The 14,346-nt window shown below is 40.3% G+C and overlaps 1 protein-coding gene across 4 annotated transcripts in view; it reads right to left on the bottom strand.

Annotated features, from left to right (window-relative positions):
• The window catches only part of LOC129827981 (LIM domain-binding protein 2-like), a 94,708-nt gene that overhangs the window by 23,590 nt on the left and 56,772 nt on the right, over window positions 1-14,346 (bottom strand). For all 4 annotated transcript variants that reach the window (XM_055889333.1, XM_055889334.1, XM_055889331.1 and 1 more), the window contains exons 3-5: window positions 10,741-10,913; window positions 5,228-5,350; window positions 1,451-1,534 (exon numbers count right to left, since the gene is read on the bottom strand). In XM_055889333.1, coding sequence (XP_055745308.1) covers window positions 1,451-1,534; window positions 5,228-5,350; window positions 10,741-10,913 — 380 coding nt within the window. The remainder of the gene's footprint in view (window positions 1-1,450; window positions 1,535-5,227; window positions 5,351-10,740; window positions 10,914-14,346) is intronic.

Raw genomic sequence — 14,346 nt, 5'->3', positions numbered from 1 at the left:
GTCGACCTCCAAAAGTCGACCAATTCCTAATTCGCCTCAGAGCCAAGAATAGGATTTGTTGGTGAAAAATTACAGGGGGTGTTTTTATTTGGATAAATGAGGTAGGTTGTGCGGAAGGGTGTCATTTAAAAAAAACGAACCAACCCTCAAAGGAATAGCCTAGCAGTTCTACACTAACGGCCGATGGATAAATGTCCTATAGGTAATGGATGATATGCTGTCAATAACTGAAAAGCAAGGCGTAATTCGATATTTATCAGAAATAAAAGAGAGGTTTTAAAATTCAAAATAAAAAGGTGCGATATATATATACATGTATATATTTTATAAATGACGATAATATAGGTGTGTTATGATGACACAAACATCTCCAAAACTGCACTCAACATATTCCATATGATTATTCCATATGCATTCCATAATCATTTTCACGGTAAGCTGCTATGGATCTCGAGAAGACAAAAACAACAATAACGAGGACAAAAAAAAAACAAGAAGTCCAACAAAATGGTAAGAATGGTTGTTCAAAAAATCAACCCCCCCAAGCCCTCTTTCTCTGTCGCTCTCTCTCTTCCTCCCCTCTCTCTCTCTCTCTCTCTCTCTCTCTCTCTCTCTCTCTCTCTCTCTCTCTCTCTCTCTCTCTCCACAGTCTTCTAAATAAACAGTGGCTAGGCACTTCGCCGTCTCTCCGCCCGGCATTTCACAATTATGAGTCTCAACAGGGAGCGTTCATTAATGTTATGCTAATTTTCTCGATCCAATTAATTCGCTCCCTCTCTCTTTTCTCCCTCGTTCTTCCTCTCTTGTTCTCCCATTTGGAAATCGGAGCTGTCACTCAGTCTTGGAATGAAAAGCACAAACAAAAGAGAGCTGAAATACTGACTAATGTATTCTGGTGCAGGCTGCTGAGACTTTTACTAAGTATATGTTATAAATACAGTGAGGAATGGACCTAAAAAGTAAGCAAGGATATACATATAGGGATATATGCCAGCTATATTGTGATAGCTGGCAGTCTGTCAATGTTATTTTGTATATTCCATCTTGAAATTCTTAAAATATCCTGAAAAATAATCTTCAGGTAGGCATACCTAATTAAAATTGTGGTTGGCATGGCATGGTACCTATATCAAGGTGATTGATATATTGAGTAGTGGCGGCGTGTGAGTGTGTTTGTGCGTGGGTGCATGTTTGTGCCTGTCTTTGTGTGTCTGTCTTTATGTGAGCGTGAAAGGAAGAGAGAGAGAGCAACAGACCCACACAGACACAGACAGAGGAGAGAGAGAAAAAGGGTGATTGAATTAAAGTGTGTGTGTGTGTGTGTGTGTGTGTGTGAGAAAGAGCGAGCGAGAGAGACAGAGATACAGAGAGAGGCAGATAGACAAAGAGAGAGAGAGAGAGAGAGAGGGCGATTGAATTAAAGTGAGAGCGAGAGAGAGAGAGCTCTTACCCTGAGGTAGTTGAGGGTGAAGTTGGTGAGCCCCATGCGAGTGATGTTTTTGGAGAGCTGCTCCAAAACCTGGGGGTCTTGTGCCTAAGGGTTGGGGAAGGGGGAGTGGGAGTGGGGGGTAATGAAATTGAGAGAGGCAACATACAGCATTCATTTATATTAACTACTAATATTAACTTGTTAGCACTATTTCATATAGTATAAGTCTTCAGTCTGAAAATGCAGTGTATTAACAAACCAAGAGACAGCTTGGCCTGGCGCATGCTTCCATTTCGAAGCTTATGAAAAATGCATAGTCTCATCTCCAGTTGTATCTTTGTGTGGAGAAAGTCAGGAAGGAAAATACCAAGTCGTTCTGTATTGTCCAAGAGGAGAGAAAGACAGAACTATGCTTTGCTTCTGCTCTAGCATTGGCTAGGTCGCTATTGAACCAACGACTACCATAAAGTTGCGTCTGAGTATGTGGATAAAGGACGATTGAAGAAAAAAAAAACATAAAAAAAAAAATGGCTTCATCTTAGACTATGATTTTAAATTGGAAATTAAATATCAATGCCACCTCATTACAGCTTTTTATTGTGAGAACCTGTGACTCCAAGTGGTGTCAAATGCTTTTTCAACCGTGGTTATCAATAACTACATTGAACACCATTTGAAAAATATTATCATTGTCAGACTATGAAATACCCACAACATTCCAAAATGTCTGCTTTTACAAGAAATTAATGCTCGAGCAAAAAACTGAATGTTTAAAATGTTTTAACAAAGCCTGCGATGTGTGTGTGTGTGTGTGTGTGCGTGTGTGTGTGTGTGTGTGTGTGTGTGTGTGTGTGCATGTTTGTGTATTGTCTGCATTTGTGTCTATGTTGGTGTGTGCATGTCTGTGTGCACACGCACAAGCACAATTGTGTCTGTCTAAATTCAGTCTTCTCATTTCCAGACCTAGCTCTCTCCACCTTTTTCATTAGCCGAGGCTATGATCAAAAGAGCTAACTCACTTTTACACATCACTCCCATGCCTGTGAAATATCAGGCCAGGCCCCACAATACCCTACTCTCCTGGAATTAGTGGGAATACCCACAGGGGCCAATTTAATGGTGTGTGAATTTCATATGAAGATTTGGCAAGAAGGGGGCTGGCTATACGTGGAAAACTGCTTCTTAAATATAACTGTAGGCTCACACGGCTGAAGAAAATAGACTGTTTCTATCAGTCATCGTTGCACACTTCAAGGTAGGCTATGCGTTTAGGTTACGATAGGTTACATGCATATGGGTAATGTATTTGATGCATACACATTCAAGATACCAGAGTATACCAAGAGTATGACTGTGCACTACTGAATATAATATACTATGTCTAACGTATGGAATTATGACAATTTATAAGTTGCTCACTTCACTGGGCTTCCTTCCGTGTGACTATTATGTTGAATACACTTACTGGAATTAAACAGATTATTAATTTGACCTTTTTTTTGTTGTTGCTCAGGCTAGGGCCCTCTTTGATCCAAGCCTTCCTTTGATGTCTGCAAATAAATTGGGTTTATAAAATCCCTCCAAATTGGGACACTTTCCAAACTGCTTTGTATGGCTTTTAAATTCATATGCTATGAATAGCATTGAAGTGTCTTGGTGGAGTTGAGGCACTTTAGACACTGTGGAGTCGGACTCGCATTACATGTTGAGGATAGGATACACCTGCATGGAAAATGGGCAGGTGACATATAGTTAGAGGACTCATCTTTGTGTTGTGCCATTATAGCGTCTGTGAGCGCACGGGCAGCGCCATTGAGGCCATCTCCATTTTAAAGTAGTAAATGTTCTTCTTCTTTTGTTTGAAAAAAAGCATAAACCTAATATTGGTGACTTACCGCCACCTGCATTGCTGGAGCCATGAAGCAAATCCTGCGTGTCATTCATTTATTGTGGCCACTATATGGCGGTGATATAGCTTAAAGCCATTTACAAACCATGCAACCAATTGGCCCCAGGTTAAAATTCACTACTTTGATTCATCTGCTTTCTATGCCCTCATATTTAGCCTCACATTGAAGTGTTTTACCAGTTTATTTTTAGGACAATCATGGCTACAAGAACACAAAACAATTTGAAATTAACAGTTGCATTAATGAGTTCTATTGACAAATGTCAAAGAACAAATAATGCTCGCCACGCATAAAAAAGAGTAAAAAATAATGCTGTAAGTACAGACATTTTTTCTCAGTGGGAAATGAATATCCAACTAGTCAGTGACAACTGTGTGGAGTTTGGAATTTGTGACAGCAACTATGTGAGCTTATTACAGTATTATAGACACTATGTCCTGGGATTTCCAATGATCTTCTATGTAGAAGACCCTGACCTTCTAACGACTGTTGTGTGGCTTGTGAGCATCATAGAACAAAACATTACATTTGCGTGTTCGTGTTCGTGAGTCTCAGCTTTTCATAATGGGTTTATAATACTTTGTAGCTCACACCGTTTTCGAGATTCACCCTTGTCTCACAAACACATCTCTAGTACAACTGTCAAACCAAGATGTTTTTACACCAACTTTAGCACCCCGCTAACTTTTTGCTGCCTTTCCTTTATATCTGAAAGGTATTGCAGGCGACAAAGCCTGTACTTTTATTTCCTAGTCATTATTGCCGTAATGTATTTAAATGTCCCGCCAACCCGTCAGTATAAACGTTACCTTACATCTTACCATCATTGGCAATTGGCACAAATTTAATCATAGCCTGGTCCAAATAGAAACATTACTTGCTCTATTTTGTGGACAAAGCATGTCAATCAAGCAAGCCAGGCAACTAAAAACAACTTTCTCTGGATAACGACTTGGTTTGTCGCTAACATTAGCTAGCTGTTTGCTATCTCCAACATGTTGGGTTTAACTGTAGCCACCTTTTTATTCATAGCATGAAAATCAACACATTATCGTACAAATGGTTTACAAGTATGGTGAGCTGCTAACTGACTGAACGCACTATTGTGAACGTGAAGAAATGAAAGCAGTACATTGAAAGCAGCATTTTGCGTCGGATTTAGAGCTTGCTCTCTCACATCCGGTTAATATGACAACGATCGCAACAACAGAGTCAAAGTTGAATGTCTCTTGCTCAGTTGTGGCAAGCAATGGCGATATAAAAGGTGAATGCCGACAAGAATGTGGAAAAATATTTGGCTGTTTGAAAGGGGACCATATAAACATTGCCCAATTATTTGTTCTGTCAACATACCGCAAATCCTATGTCAATAAGGTATACTTCAGCCTCCGTCAATCGCACAGGCTAATGGTGGAAGAAATAGACGAATCCAATGCAAAAAAACAGAAGTCTGTAGCAAACACACAATGTTTAAAAGGGGTTAGAAGCACTAAATTATGCCGGCGTGAGTGTGGGACTCAAGAGGTTGAAGAAGACAATGCTCTGATCATTGGTTGATTGCTCCCAACCCATCCTCACCCAGTTTACTACTTTAAAATGGTGGAAGCCCTCAATGGCAATGTCCATGCAAAACTGAGTATATCCATGATGACTTCCTCAACATTTTCTATGGTTCTCACCATTATAATAATTCTCTATGGCGTGTGGGTGGCACATGTTGATGATGTCAAAGCATAGAGTTGAATATAGGGCACTCTATATCTTGCTATCTCTGCATCTTGCTATAATGGCTTCGGTGACAGCATGGGCAGTGCCCTCTATCCAACTCTATGTGTTACATTTGTATGGGTGTGCAGTCAGCGCATGTTGATGATGTCACACTACTCACGTGCATGGCTAGGATGCTGCGGGGGATGAGTTCTCGGTTCTGCCGGATGGTGAAGTGCCAGGTCTTGATCCTCATGAGGTCGTCAAAGGCAAATTCAAGAATCAGGCGGCCCTCTGTGCATACCTGTCCCAGCAACAAAGATGGAGTAACACTTTCTTAGAAGGGGGTATACATAAGGCATGCATAACACCTTCATGAGACCAAGCATGACACATTTATGAGTGTGGCAGTGTCATCCATAACAACCTTTGTAACAAATGCAAGCCTACTCAGCTTCATTCAATATAGGTTTTCAAAATCCCTTAGTACACAGTAGGCTACAGTTTACGTCCCCTTTGACATCATTCCCCATACTAATGTACAGTGCATTCAGAAAGTATTCAGACCCCTTCACTTTTTCCACATTTTGTTACGTTACAGCCTTATTCTAAAATGGATTAAACATTCCCTTATCAATCTACACACAATACCCCATAATGACAAACCGAAAATGCAAATGTATTACAAATAAAAAACAGAAATACCTTATTTACATAAGTAATGCACAGTATTTCTTTTACAATCAGACATTTTTAATTCGCTGGCATGCGGACATCTGTTTATTGGGTAATCACAAGAGGGATCGATTTTTATGAGCAAGGAATGATTTGTCATAAAACTCAGCGTGTCCTTCAGTTTCAAATTTGTTCAACTTGTTTGGAATTGGGCAGACTATTATTTACTCTGTTCTTATTCAGCAGGTCTGTCCTTGTTCCTCTCATCCCTCACACTCTCTTGAAGATGACGTTGAGAGGAGTGTGTTTACGGCAGAGACAAAATAAGTTTGGGTCAGAGAGAGTTGCCAATTAAGAGACAAGAGAGAGAATGAGAGAGGGAGAGTGTGCAAGAGAGAGAGAGAGCGCAAGAGAAAGAGAGACAGTATGAGAGAGAGAGACAGGAAAAAAACACATTCGCCCCTTTAGCCGAATTCAGTGTTGTAGGGGCCCTTGCAGTTCCCGATGTTTCGTTGCTGTGGCAACCGGAGGGAGGGAGAGAGAGAGCGGGCAAAAAAAAGAAGAAGAAATCAGCTGATTAGTTGGCATGGCAACCGAAAAGATGTAATCCCACCAGACACACTCTAATCAATGCCCCCAGCACAGATGGTCTCTAGAGGATCAACAAGAAAGAGGCTGGCGGGCATACAGGCCTAGTCACGTGGTATCACTCCGCAACCCTGGAAAAAAATGAAAAAGTAGAGAAAAAGGGATTTTTTTTCCCTCTGCTATCTCCTACCATTGAATATATGATTTAACCCATTCTGGTGATGTAGTTTAGTCTATGCTACTTGGCTACAATGTGAGGATGTTTCTCTATGCAGTATGCACTGTCTGGATTTTGTAGTCATAAATTATTCTGGCCAATGAGATTACATTTCGGGAACTACTTTCTGATAGTTAGCAAGTTAGTCGTTGGATATCTAACAATGTGGTTGTCTTTAGATCTGTGCAGATTAGACAGAAGAAATATTTGAAAATAATCCTAACTGTTTAATGGACAATGGAAAGGGGTTTCATTCTAGTTTGATTATGATTCCAACTGTTTCTTAGACTAGTGCACTCTGGCCACAGGGCAAAAGTATGAGTTTAACGATACTGGCTACAGATGTAAATGAAATTCTGTAACGCTTCCATTGGTATTAACACAAAGACCCACACATGCTAAAATATATTTTTTGTACATTGTGAAACGTTCTATTCGGAAACTCCATGAAGCGTTATCAGGAAGTTAAGCAGAATATAAAGGGGCGAATAAATGTACAGAAATATTGTCCAGAAAGAAAGACATTTGATCATATGTGTACTGTACACTACCAGTCAAAGTTTTAGAACACCTACTCATTCAAGGGTTTTTCTTTATTTTGACTATTTTCTACATTGTAGAATAATAGTGACGACACCAAAACTAGCAGTTGGAACCAAAAATCACCAATTTGGACTCCAGACCAAAGGACACATTTCTACCGTCTACCGGTCTAATGTCCATTGCTCATGTTTCTTGGCCCAAGCAAGTCTGTTCTCCTTATTCGTGTCCTTTAGTAGTAGTTTCTTTGCAGCAATTCGACCATGAAAGCCTGATTCACACAGTCTCCTCTGAACAGTTGATGTTGAGATGTGTTTGTTACTTGAACTCTGTGAAGCATTTATTTGTGCTGCAATTTCTGAGGCTGGTAACTCGAATGAACTTATCCTCTGCAGCAGAGGTAACTCTGGGTCTTCCATTCCTGTGGTGGTCCTCATGAAAGTGAGTTTCATCATAGCGCTTAATGTTTTTTGCAACTGCACCTGAAGAAACCTTCAAAGTTCTTGAAATTTTCCATATTGACTGACCTTTATGTTTTAAAGTAATTATGGGCTGTCGTTTCTCTTATTTGAGCTGTTCTTGCCATAATATGGACTTGGTATTTTACCAAATAGGGCTATCTTCTGTATCCCCCCCCTAATGATTGGCTTAAACGCATGAACATTTAAGAAGGCACACCTGTTAATTGAAATGCATTCCAGGTGACTACCTCATGAAGCTGGTTGAGAGAATGCCAAGAGTGTGCAAAGCGGTCATCAAGGCAACGGGTGGCTATTTGACAAAATATATTTTGATTTGTTTAACACTTTTTTGATTACTACATGATTCCATATGTGTTATTTCATAGCTTTGATGTCTTCACTATTATTCTACAATGTAGAAAATAGTCCAAATAAAGAAAAACCCTTGAATGAGTAGGTGTTCTAAAACTTTTCACGGGTAGTGTATATAAACTGTACAGCCAAAATTCAGCCAAAAGTTGTCGTGGCAACTACAACATAGTGAAGATTCTTTATTGGTTGGCTATTATTCAAAATCTTTACCAATAAAATGGCTTTACAAAACCTTTACTCTTACAATACTACACTTCATGGGACTGTATGAAAAGTGCAGGCAGTTGATAAAAATTGTAGTGAATACAAACAGTGGTCATAAAAAGGTAAGGCCCCTTGGAGAGTCCCAATTGATTTAAGAAGCCTGTAATAAATCTTCTCCACATTTGCTTTGCTAAGGGATCTCAGTCACATATTCTGTGAGGAGAGAGTTAAACAGCATCACAAGCTTGCTCAAGAGACACCATTCTCTACTGTATAAAGTGGTACTGTAGGCCTAGAGCCTCCTTCATAATAGATTAGGTTCATATATAAATATTATTTAAATATACACATTCATTATAAATAAGGGTGTAATGGAGCATTAATAATACATGTGTAACATATAGTAACATTATAAAACATCATCATATACATTCATTATGTATTAGTCTGTAATCGGGTGGCTTGGGGTTAAACACCCCCAGGGTTAAACACCCTCCTGTAATTCTCACAGAAACCACTTCATGTCACCAAAACATTTTTCAACACTTTCCCTGGATGCCACTAGTCTTGCTCAACTAAACATGTAATCTGTCTCATCTTAACGTTTTAAGTCACTCCAACAAAACGATTTAGAGGTACATTGATCTAATATTTTGTGCTTTAGAAAAAATTAAATGTATATGGAGTATCTATATGTATGTATATATATATATATATATATATATATATATATATATATATATATATATATATATATATATATATATATATATATATATATATATATATATATATATATATATATATATATATATATATATATATACCAGTAGGGGAGCCTAAAGATAAATAATCCACTTGGTCAGAGAGAAAAATGGTCATCAGTTTCTAATAAAGTAGTACAATTTAAAGTGAGTATGTTTGGGGCAAAACTTCTTGGGCAATCAATGCAAGTCAATGGTAGCTATATTAGCATTTTCAAATCATGTCCAAATCATCTATAAGTACCCTCTTTGATTTACACAAACAATTTTGAGATACAGTCATTTAATGATGATTTGAACGGGAAGGATGAAAATAAAAAGAGGGGCCATACATCAAAACGTCATTATATTGAAGATATTAATAGTGAGATGTGCAATGTAATTTTGATATCGGGGCAAAACACCCCCCTTTCTAAAGTTTCTGTTTTTATTAAATAACAAAAATATATATAATTCTGCCAATTTATTTCCCTTCAAAATGTGTTTGCCTATGGATAGCCTGTATGCACATATCTAAATCTTACCAAATGTAGCTTTTTTTGGTCAGAAAATAGATATTTCCCTTAAGGGGGAGGGGGGGGGACACATTCTGTAGTCAAGTGTTACCCTATTCATTGTATTAGGCTGTAATATACCATTATTACACTGTATTTACATTACAATTCATCAACCTTATCAAATCAATTCAAATTGGCTTTTGCTTAAACAGTTTACTCAATACATGAGAATTAAACAGCGAGAGATAGAATCATTGACTGTCCCCACAGTTAGGGATGGCCCACTGGGCTACAGTAACAAGGGCTTTGGTCCCGATGCTACATCCACAGATCTCCCGTCTGGTTTCTCCATCCCCCACAGGAAGTCCTGGCAACTGGGCTACAGTAACAAGGTCTTTGCCCCAATGCTTCATCCACAGAGCCTAGGTATAGTGGGGCCTGCTGGGTGTTGAATCGAGGTTCTGGGATACCATAGGGGTGCAGCGGGGGGTACCATAGTGCAAAAACCGACACCCTCGCCTCACACGCACACACTTCCACACACGAACACGTACACACACATGAACATGCACACATGCCGGGTTTACACATCCAGATTACTCCCAGCGGGATGGTCGGGGCTTTTCCCTCTGGGATAGGGAAGGAGCCAGGAATGATTTCTCCAGGGATGAGAAATGGGGGACTGGAGGAAGGAGGGTGTAAGGGTGGAGGTGAGAGAAGAGGGGAACGAGGCAGAGCTCATTGAGATTCAGCGCTCCAGAGCCAGAAGCCTGGATGGGAGCTCCCGGAACGTGCTCTGCTAGTGGAATTTCTTTTAATGAATTAATTTTTCCACTTCCTGATTTTGCTAAAGCTTAAATGGGGCGGTTGAGAAAATATTTTTCATTTACCGTGTTTGTGTGTACTGTTATTGTTCTTCATCTGATGCGGTTGACATTTTCCTCTCTTCTCGTGATACTATGCAAGCTATGGTATACCCCTAACATGGTGACTAGGTTTTATGATAACACTGCATTGTGGGTAATTTTATGGAGGCAAATTGTGTGAGTGCTTCACTGCAGTGTTCATTCATGGAACAAGGAATCCCTGTAGCTATCTTCACTAGCATGAGCCTCACTTTAAATTCAAAAGACAGTCTGCAGTTGACCATCTGAATCATGCTGCTAGATACTCCTTTTAGGAGCCACACCCACCATACTTTTACTCTCTTCAGCTTTGTGGAAAATAATTTAATAAATGTAAAAAACTGTCATGGATACAAAGTTGAAATAAATAATTTCAATTTGATAGTAAATTAAATAAAATCTCATAAGATCTTGGTGTTTTGGTAAGTCACAATGACAGCCTTGCATTTATTGCAGGGGTTACGATCTTACCTTTGTAAACATTGGTTTACCGTGCTGAGTGACCATGGTGCACTGATCACAGTCCACAGTGATGCAGGAGTTGTGGAAGGACTCCTTGGAGTGTTTGAGGATGTAGTACAGGTCAGTGACGCCGCCCTCAAACACTGTGCTGAAGTAGCGTGGGATGAGCGTTCGTCCGATAGCTGAGAAAAAAAGAAAAAAAAGAGTGGGGAAGTTATTAATAATTGAAATATGGGACTAAAGTAGTGAAGGGTGAGTGTATGTCCAATTTAAAACAGGGAAAACTGAGGAAAAATACATAATTCACTCATTAGACTTCTTAGGGATCAAATCCCGCACTCCATCAAACAAACACAGACAATCATATTTCATCCCGCCAGGCGCGACACATAAGTCAGAAATAACGATATAATTAATGCCTTACCTTTGAAGAGCTTCTTCTGTTGGCACTCCAATATGTCCCATAAACATCACAAATGGTCCTTTTGTTCGATTAATTCCGTCGTTATATCTCCAAAATGTCAATTTATTTGGCGCGTTTGATCCAGAAAAACACCGGTTCCAACTCGCGCAACATGCCTACAAAATATCTAATAAGTTTCCTGTAATCTTTGTCCAAACATTTCAAACAACTTTTCTAATACAACTTTAGGTATTTTTTAACGTAAATAATCGATCAAATTTAAGACGGGATAAACTGCGTTCAATAGCGGATAAAAACAAAGTGGAGCGAGCTTTCAGGTCGCGCGCCCCTAACAAACAGTACACTAGACTCGACCCTCGTTCTGAACAGCCCTACTTCTTCATTACAAAAAGGAAAAACATCAACCAATTTCTAGAGACTGTTGACATCCAGTGGAAGCAATAGGAACTGCAAGCAAGTGCCTTAGAAATCTAGATCCCCATAGAAATCCCATTGAAAAGAGAGTGACCTCAAAAACAAAAATTTCAGGATGGTTTGTCCTCTGGGTTTCGCCTAAGTTCTGTTATACTCACAGACATAATTTTATATGCATATCCTAGCTTCTGGGCCTGAGTAGCAGGCAGTTTACTTTGGGCACGCTTTTCATCTGGACGTGAAAATACCGCCCCCTAGCCCGAAGAGGTAATTAATTCATTTGTAGACTCAAGTTTTTACCAAACTAGCCTTTGTAGGCTAGTTATGGTCTATTATAATGTGTAGGTATGTGAAGGTACCTGACAAAGATCTACAGTATAGATGGATAGACAGTTTTACACCATGTGTGCTACCCAATTTTAGCCAGTACTAATCTGCTTTTCTTTGCTTAATGTGAAGTATCCACACTGTAGAAAGCAAACCATTTGTTTTGAAAAATACAGGCTCGTTCACTTGTTTGCCGGTTTAGTGAGGGAATTATTCCAAGCAAGCAAAGTAAAACTTCGACAGTCTGGTTTGAAAGTTACAGGAAAGCTGTGAAAGGTTACTAGAGAATGCTAAAAGTACTCAAAGCGGAGGAACGGCGTGGATTTAGTGTTTGACAAAATCAAGAGAGCGAGAGAGAGAGTGGGGGAGGGGAAAGTATGCTAGTGTCTTTTGCCCTCAGGCTTTCTTGTTCTTTCTCCTCTTCCCTCTATTCTCTTTCAGCTAGATCTCTGTTTAAATTAATATAATGAATGATACAAAAGGATCATGCTTTAGGATACACTGTGACATTATGCAAAACAGAAAAGATATCTCTTCATCACATTATCAGCTTATGTCGGGGTAGTGTATTTGTAACAAGGGAAGGAGACACTATCAAATCAAATCAAATGGTATCAGTCACATGCGCAAAATACAACAGGTTGTCACGGCCGTCGTAGGAGACCAAGGCGCAGTGTGGTAAGCGTACATTCTTCTTTATTAAAGAACGAAACACTGAACAAAACAAACAAAATAACAAAACTAACCGTGAAGCTAATATGGATAGTGCAGACAGGCAACTAAACATAGATCAAGAATCCACAAAACCAAAAGGGAAAATGGCAACCTAAACATGATCCCCAATCAGAGACAACGATTAACAGCTGCCTCTGATTGGGAACCAATTCAGGCCACTATAGACCTACATATACCTAGACTACCAAAACCCCCTAGACATACAAAAAACCCTAGACAATACAAAACCAGCATACCCACCCTAGTCACACCCTGACCTAACCAAAATAAATAAAGAAAACAGAGATAACTAAGGTCAGGGCGTGACACAGGTGTAGATCTTACAGTGAAATGCTTACTTACAAGCCCTTAACCAACAATGCAGTTTAAAAAATACGAATGAGAATAAGAAATACAAGTAACAAGTAGTTAAAGAGCAGCAGTAAAATAACAATAGTGAGGCTATATACAGGGGGGTACTGGTACAGAGTCAATGTGCAGGGGCACCGGTTAGCTGAGGTAATTGAGGTAATATGTACATGTAAGTAGAGTTATTAAAGTGACTATGAATAGATAATTACAGAGAGTAGGAGCAGCGTAAAGGGGGGGGGGGCAATGCAAATAGTCTGGGTAGCCATTTGATTAGATGTTCAAGAGTCTTATGGCTTGGGGGTACCTCTTGCCGTGCGGTAGCAGAGAGAACAGTCTATGACTAGGGTGGCTGGAATCTTTGACAATTGTTAGGGCCTTCCTCTGACACTGCCTGGTATAGAGGTGCTGGATGGCAGGTAGCTTGGCCCCTGTGATGTACTGGGCCGTACGCACTACCCTCTGTTGTGCCTTGCGGTCGGATGCTGAGCAGTTGCCATATCAGGCAGTGATGCAACCAGTCAGGATGCTCTCGATGGTGCAGCTGTAGAACCCTTTAAGGATCTGAGAACCCATGCCAAACCTTTTCAGTCTCCTGAGGGGGAATAGGTTTTGTCATGCCCTATTCACGACTGTCTTGGTGTGCTTGGACCATGTTAGTTTGTTCTTGATGTGGACACCAAGGAACTTGAAGCTGTCAACCTGTCTCAACCTGCTCCAATACAGCCCCGTCGATGAGAATGGGGGCATGCTCGGTCCTCCTTTTCCTGTAGTCCACAATCATCTCCTTTGTCTTGATCACGTTGAGGGAGAGGTTGTTGTCCTGGCACCACATGGCCAGGTCTCTGACATCCACCCTATAGGCTGTCTCGTCGTTGTCGGTGATCAGGCCTACCACTGTTGTGTCATCGGGAAACTTAATGATGGTGTTGGAGTTGTGCCTGGCTGTGCAGTCATGAGTCAACAGGTAGTACAGGAGGGGACTGAGCACGCACCCCTGAGGGTCCCCTGTGTTGAGGATCAGCGTGGCGGGTGTGTTACCTACCCTTATCACCTGTGGGAGGTCCACCCGTCAGGAAGTCCAGGACCCAGTTGCAGAGGGAGGCGTTTAGTCCCAGGGTCCTTAGCTTATTGATGAGCTTTGAGGGCAATATGGTGTTGAACGCTGAGCTGTTGTCAATGAATAGCATTCTCACATAGGTGTTCCTTTTGTCCAGGTGGGAAAGGGCAGTGTGGAGTGCAATAGAGACTGCATCATCTGTGGATCTGTTTGGGCGGTATGCAAATTGGAGTGGGTCTAGGGTTTCTGGGATAATGGTTTTGATGTGAGCCATGACCAGCTTTTCAAAGCACTTCATGGAACAGAC

This window comes from Salvelinus fontinalis, chromosome 29 (assembly GCF_029448725.1).
Source record: "Salvelinus fontinalis isolate EN_2023a chromosome 29, ASM2944872v1, whole genome shotgun sequence".
Lineage (NCBI taxonomy): Eukaryota > Metazoa > Chordata > Actinopteri > Salmoniformes > Salmonidae > Salvelinus > Salvelinus fontinalis.
The sequence above is the reverse complement of the archived record's forward strand: the minus strand, read 5'-3'. Positions and strand labels throughout refer to the sequence as shown.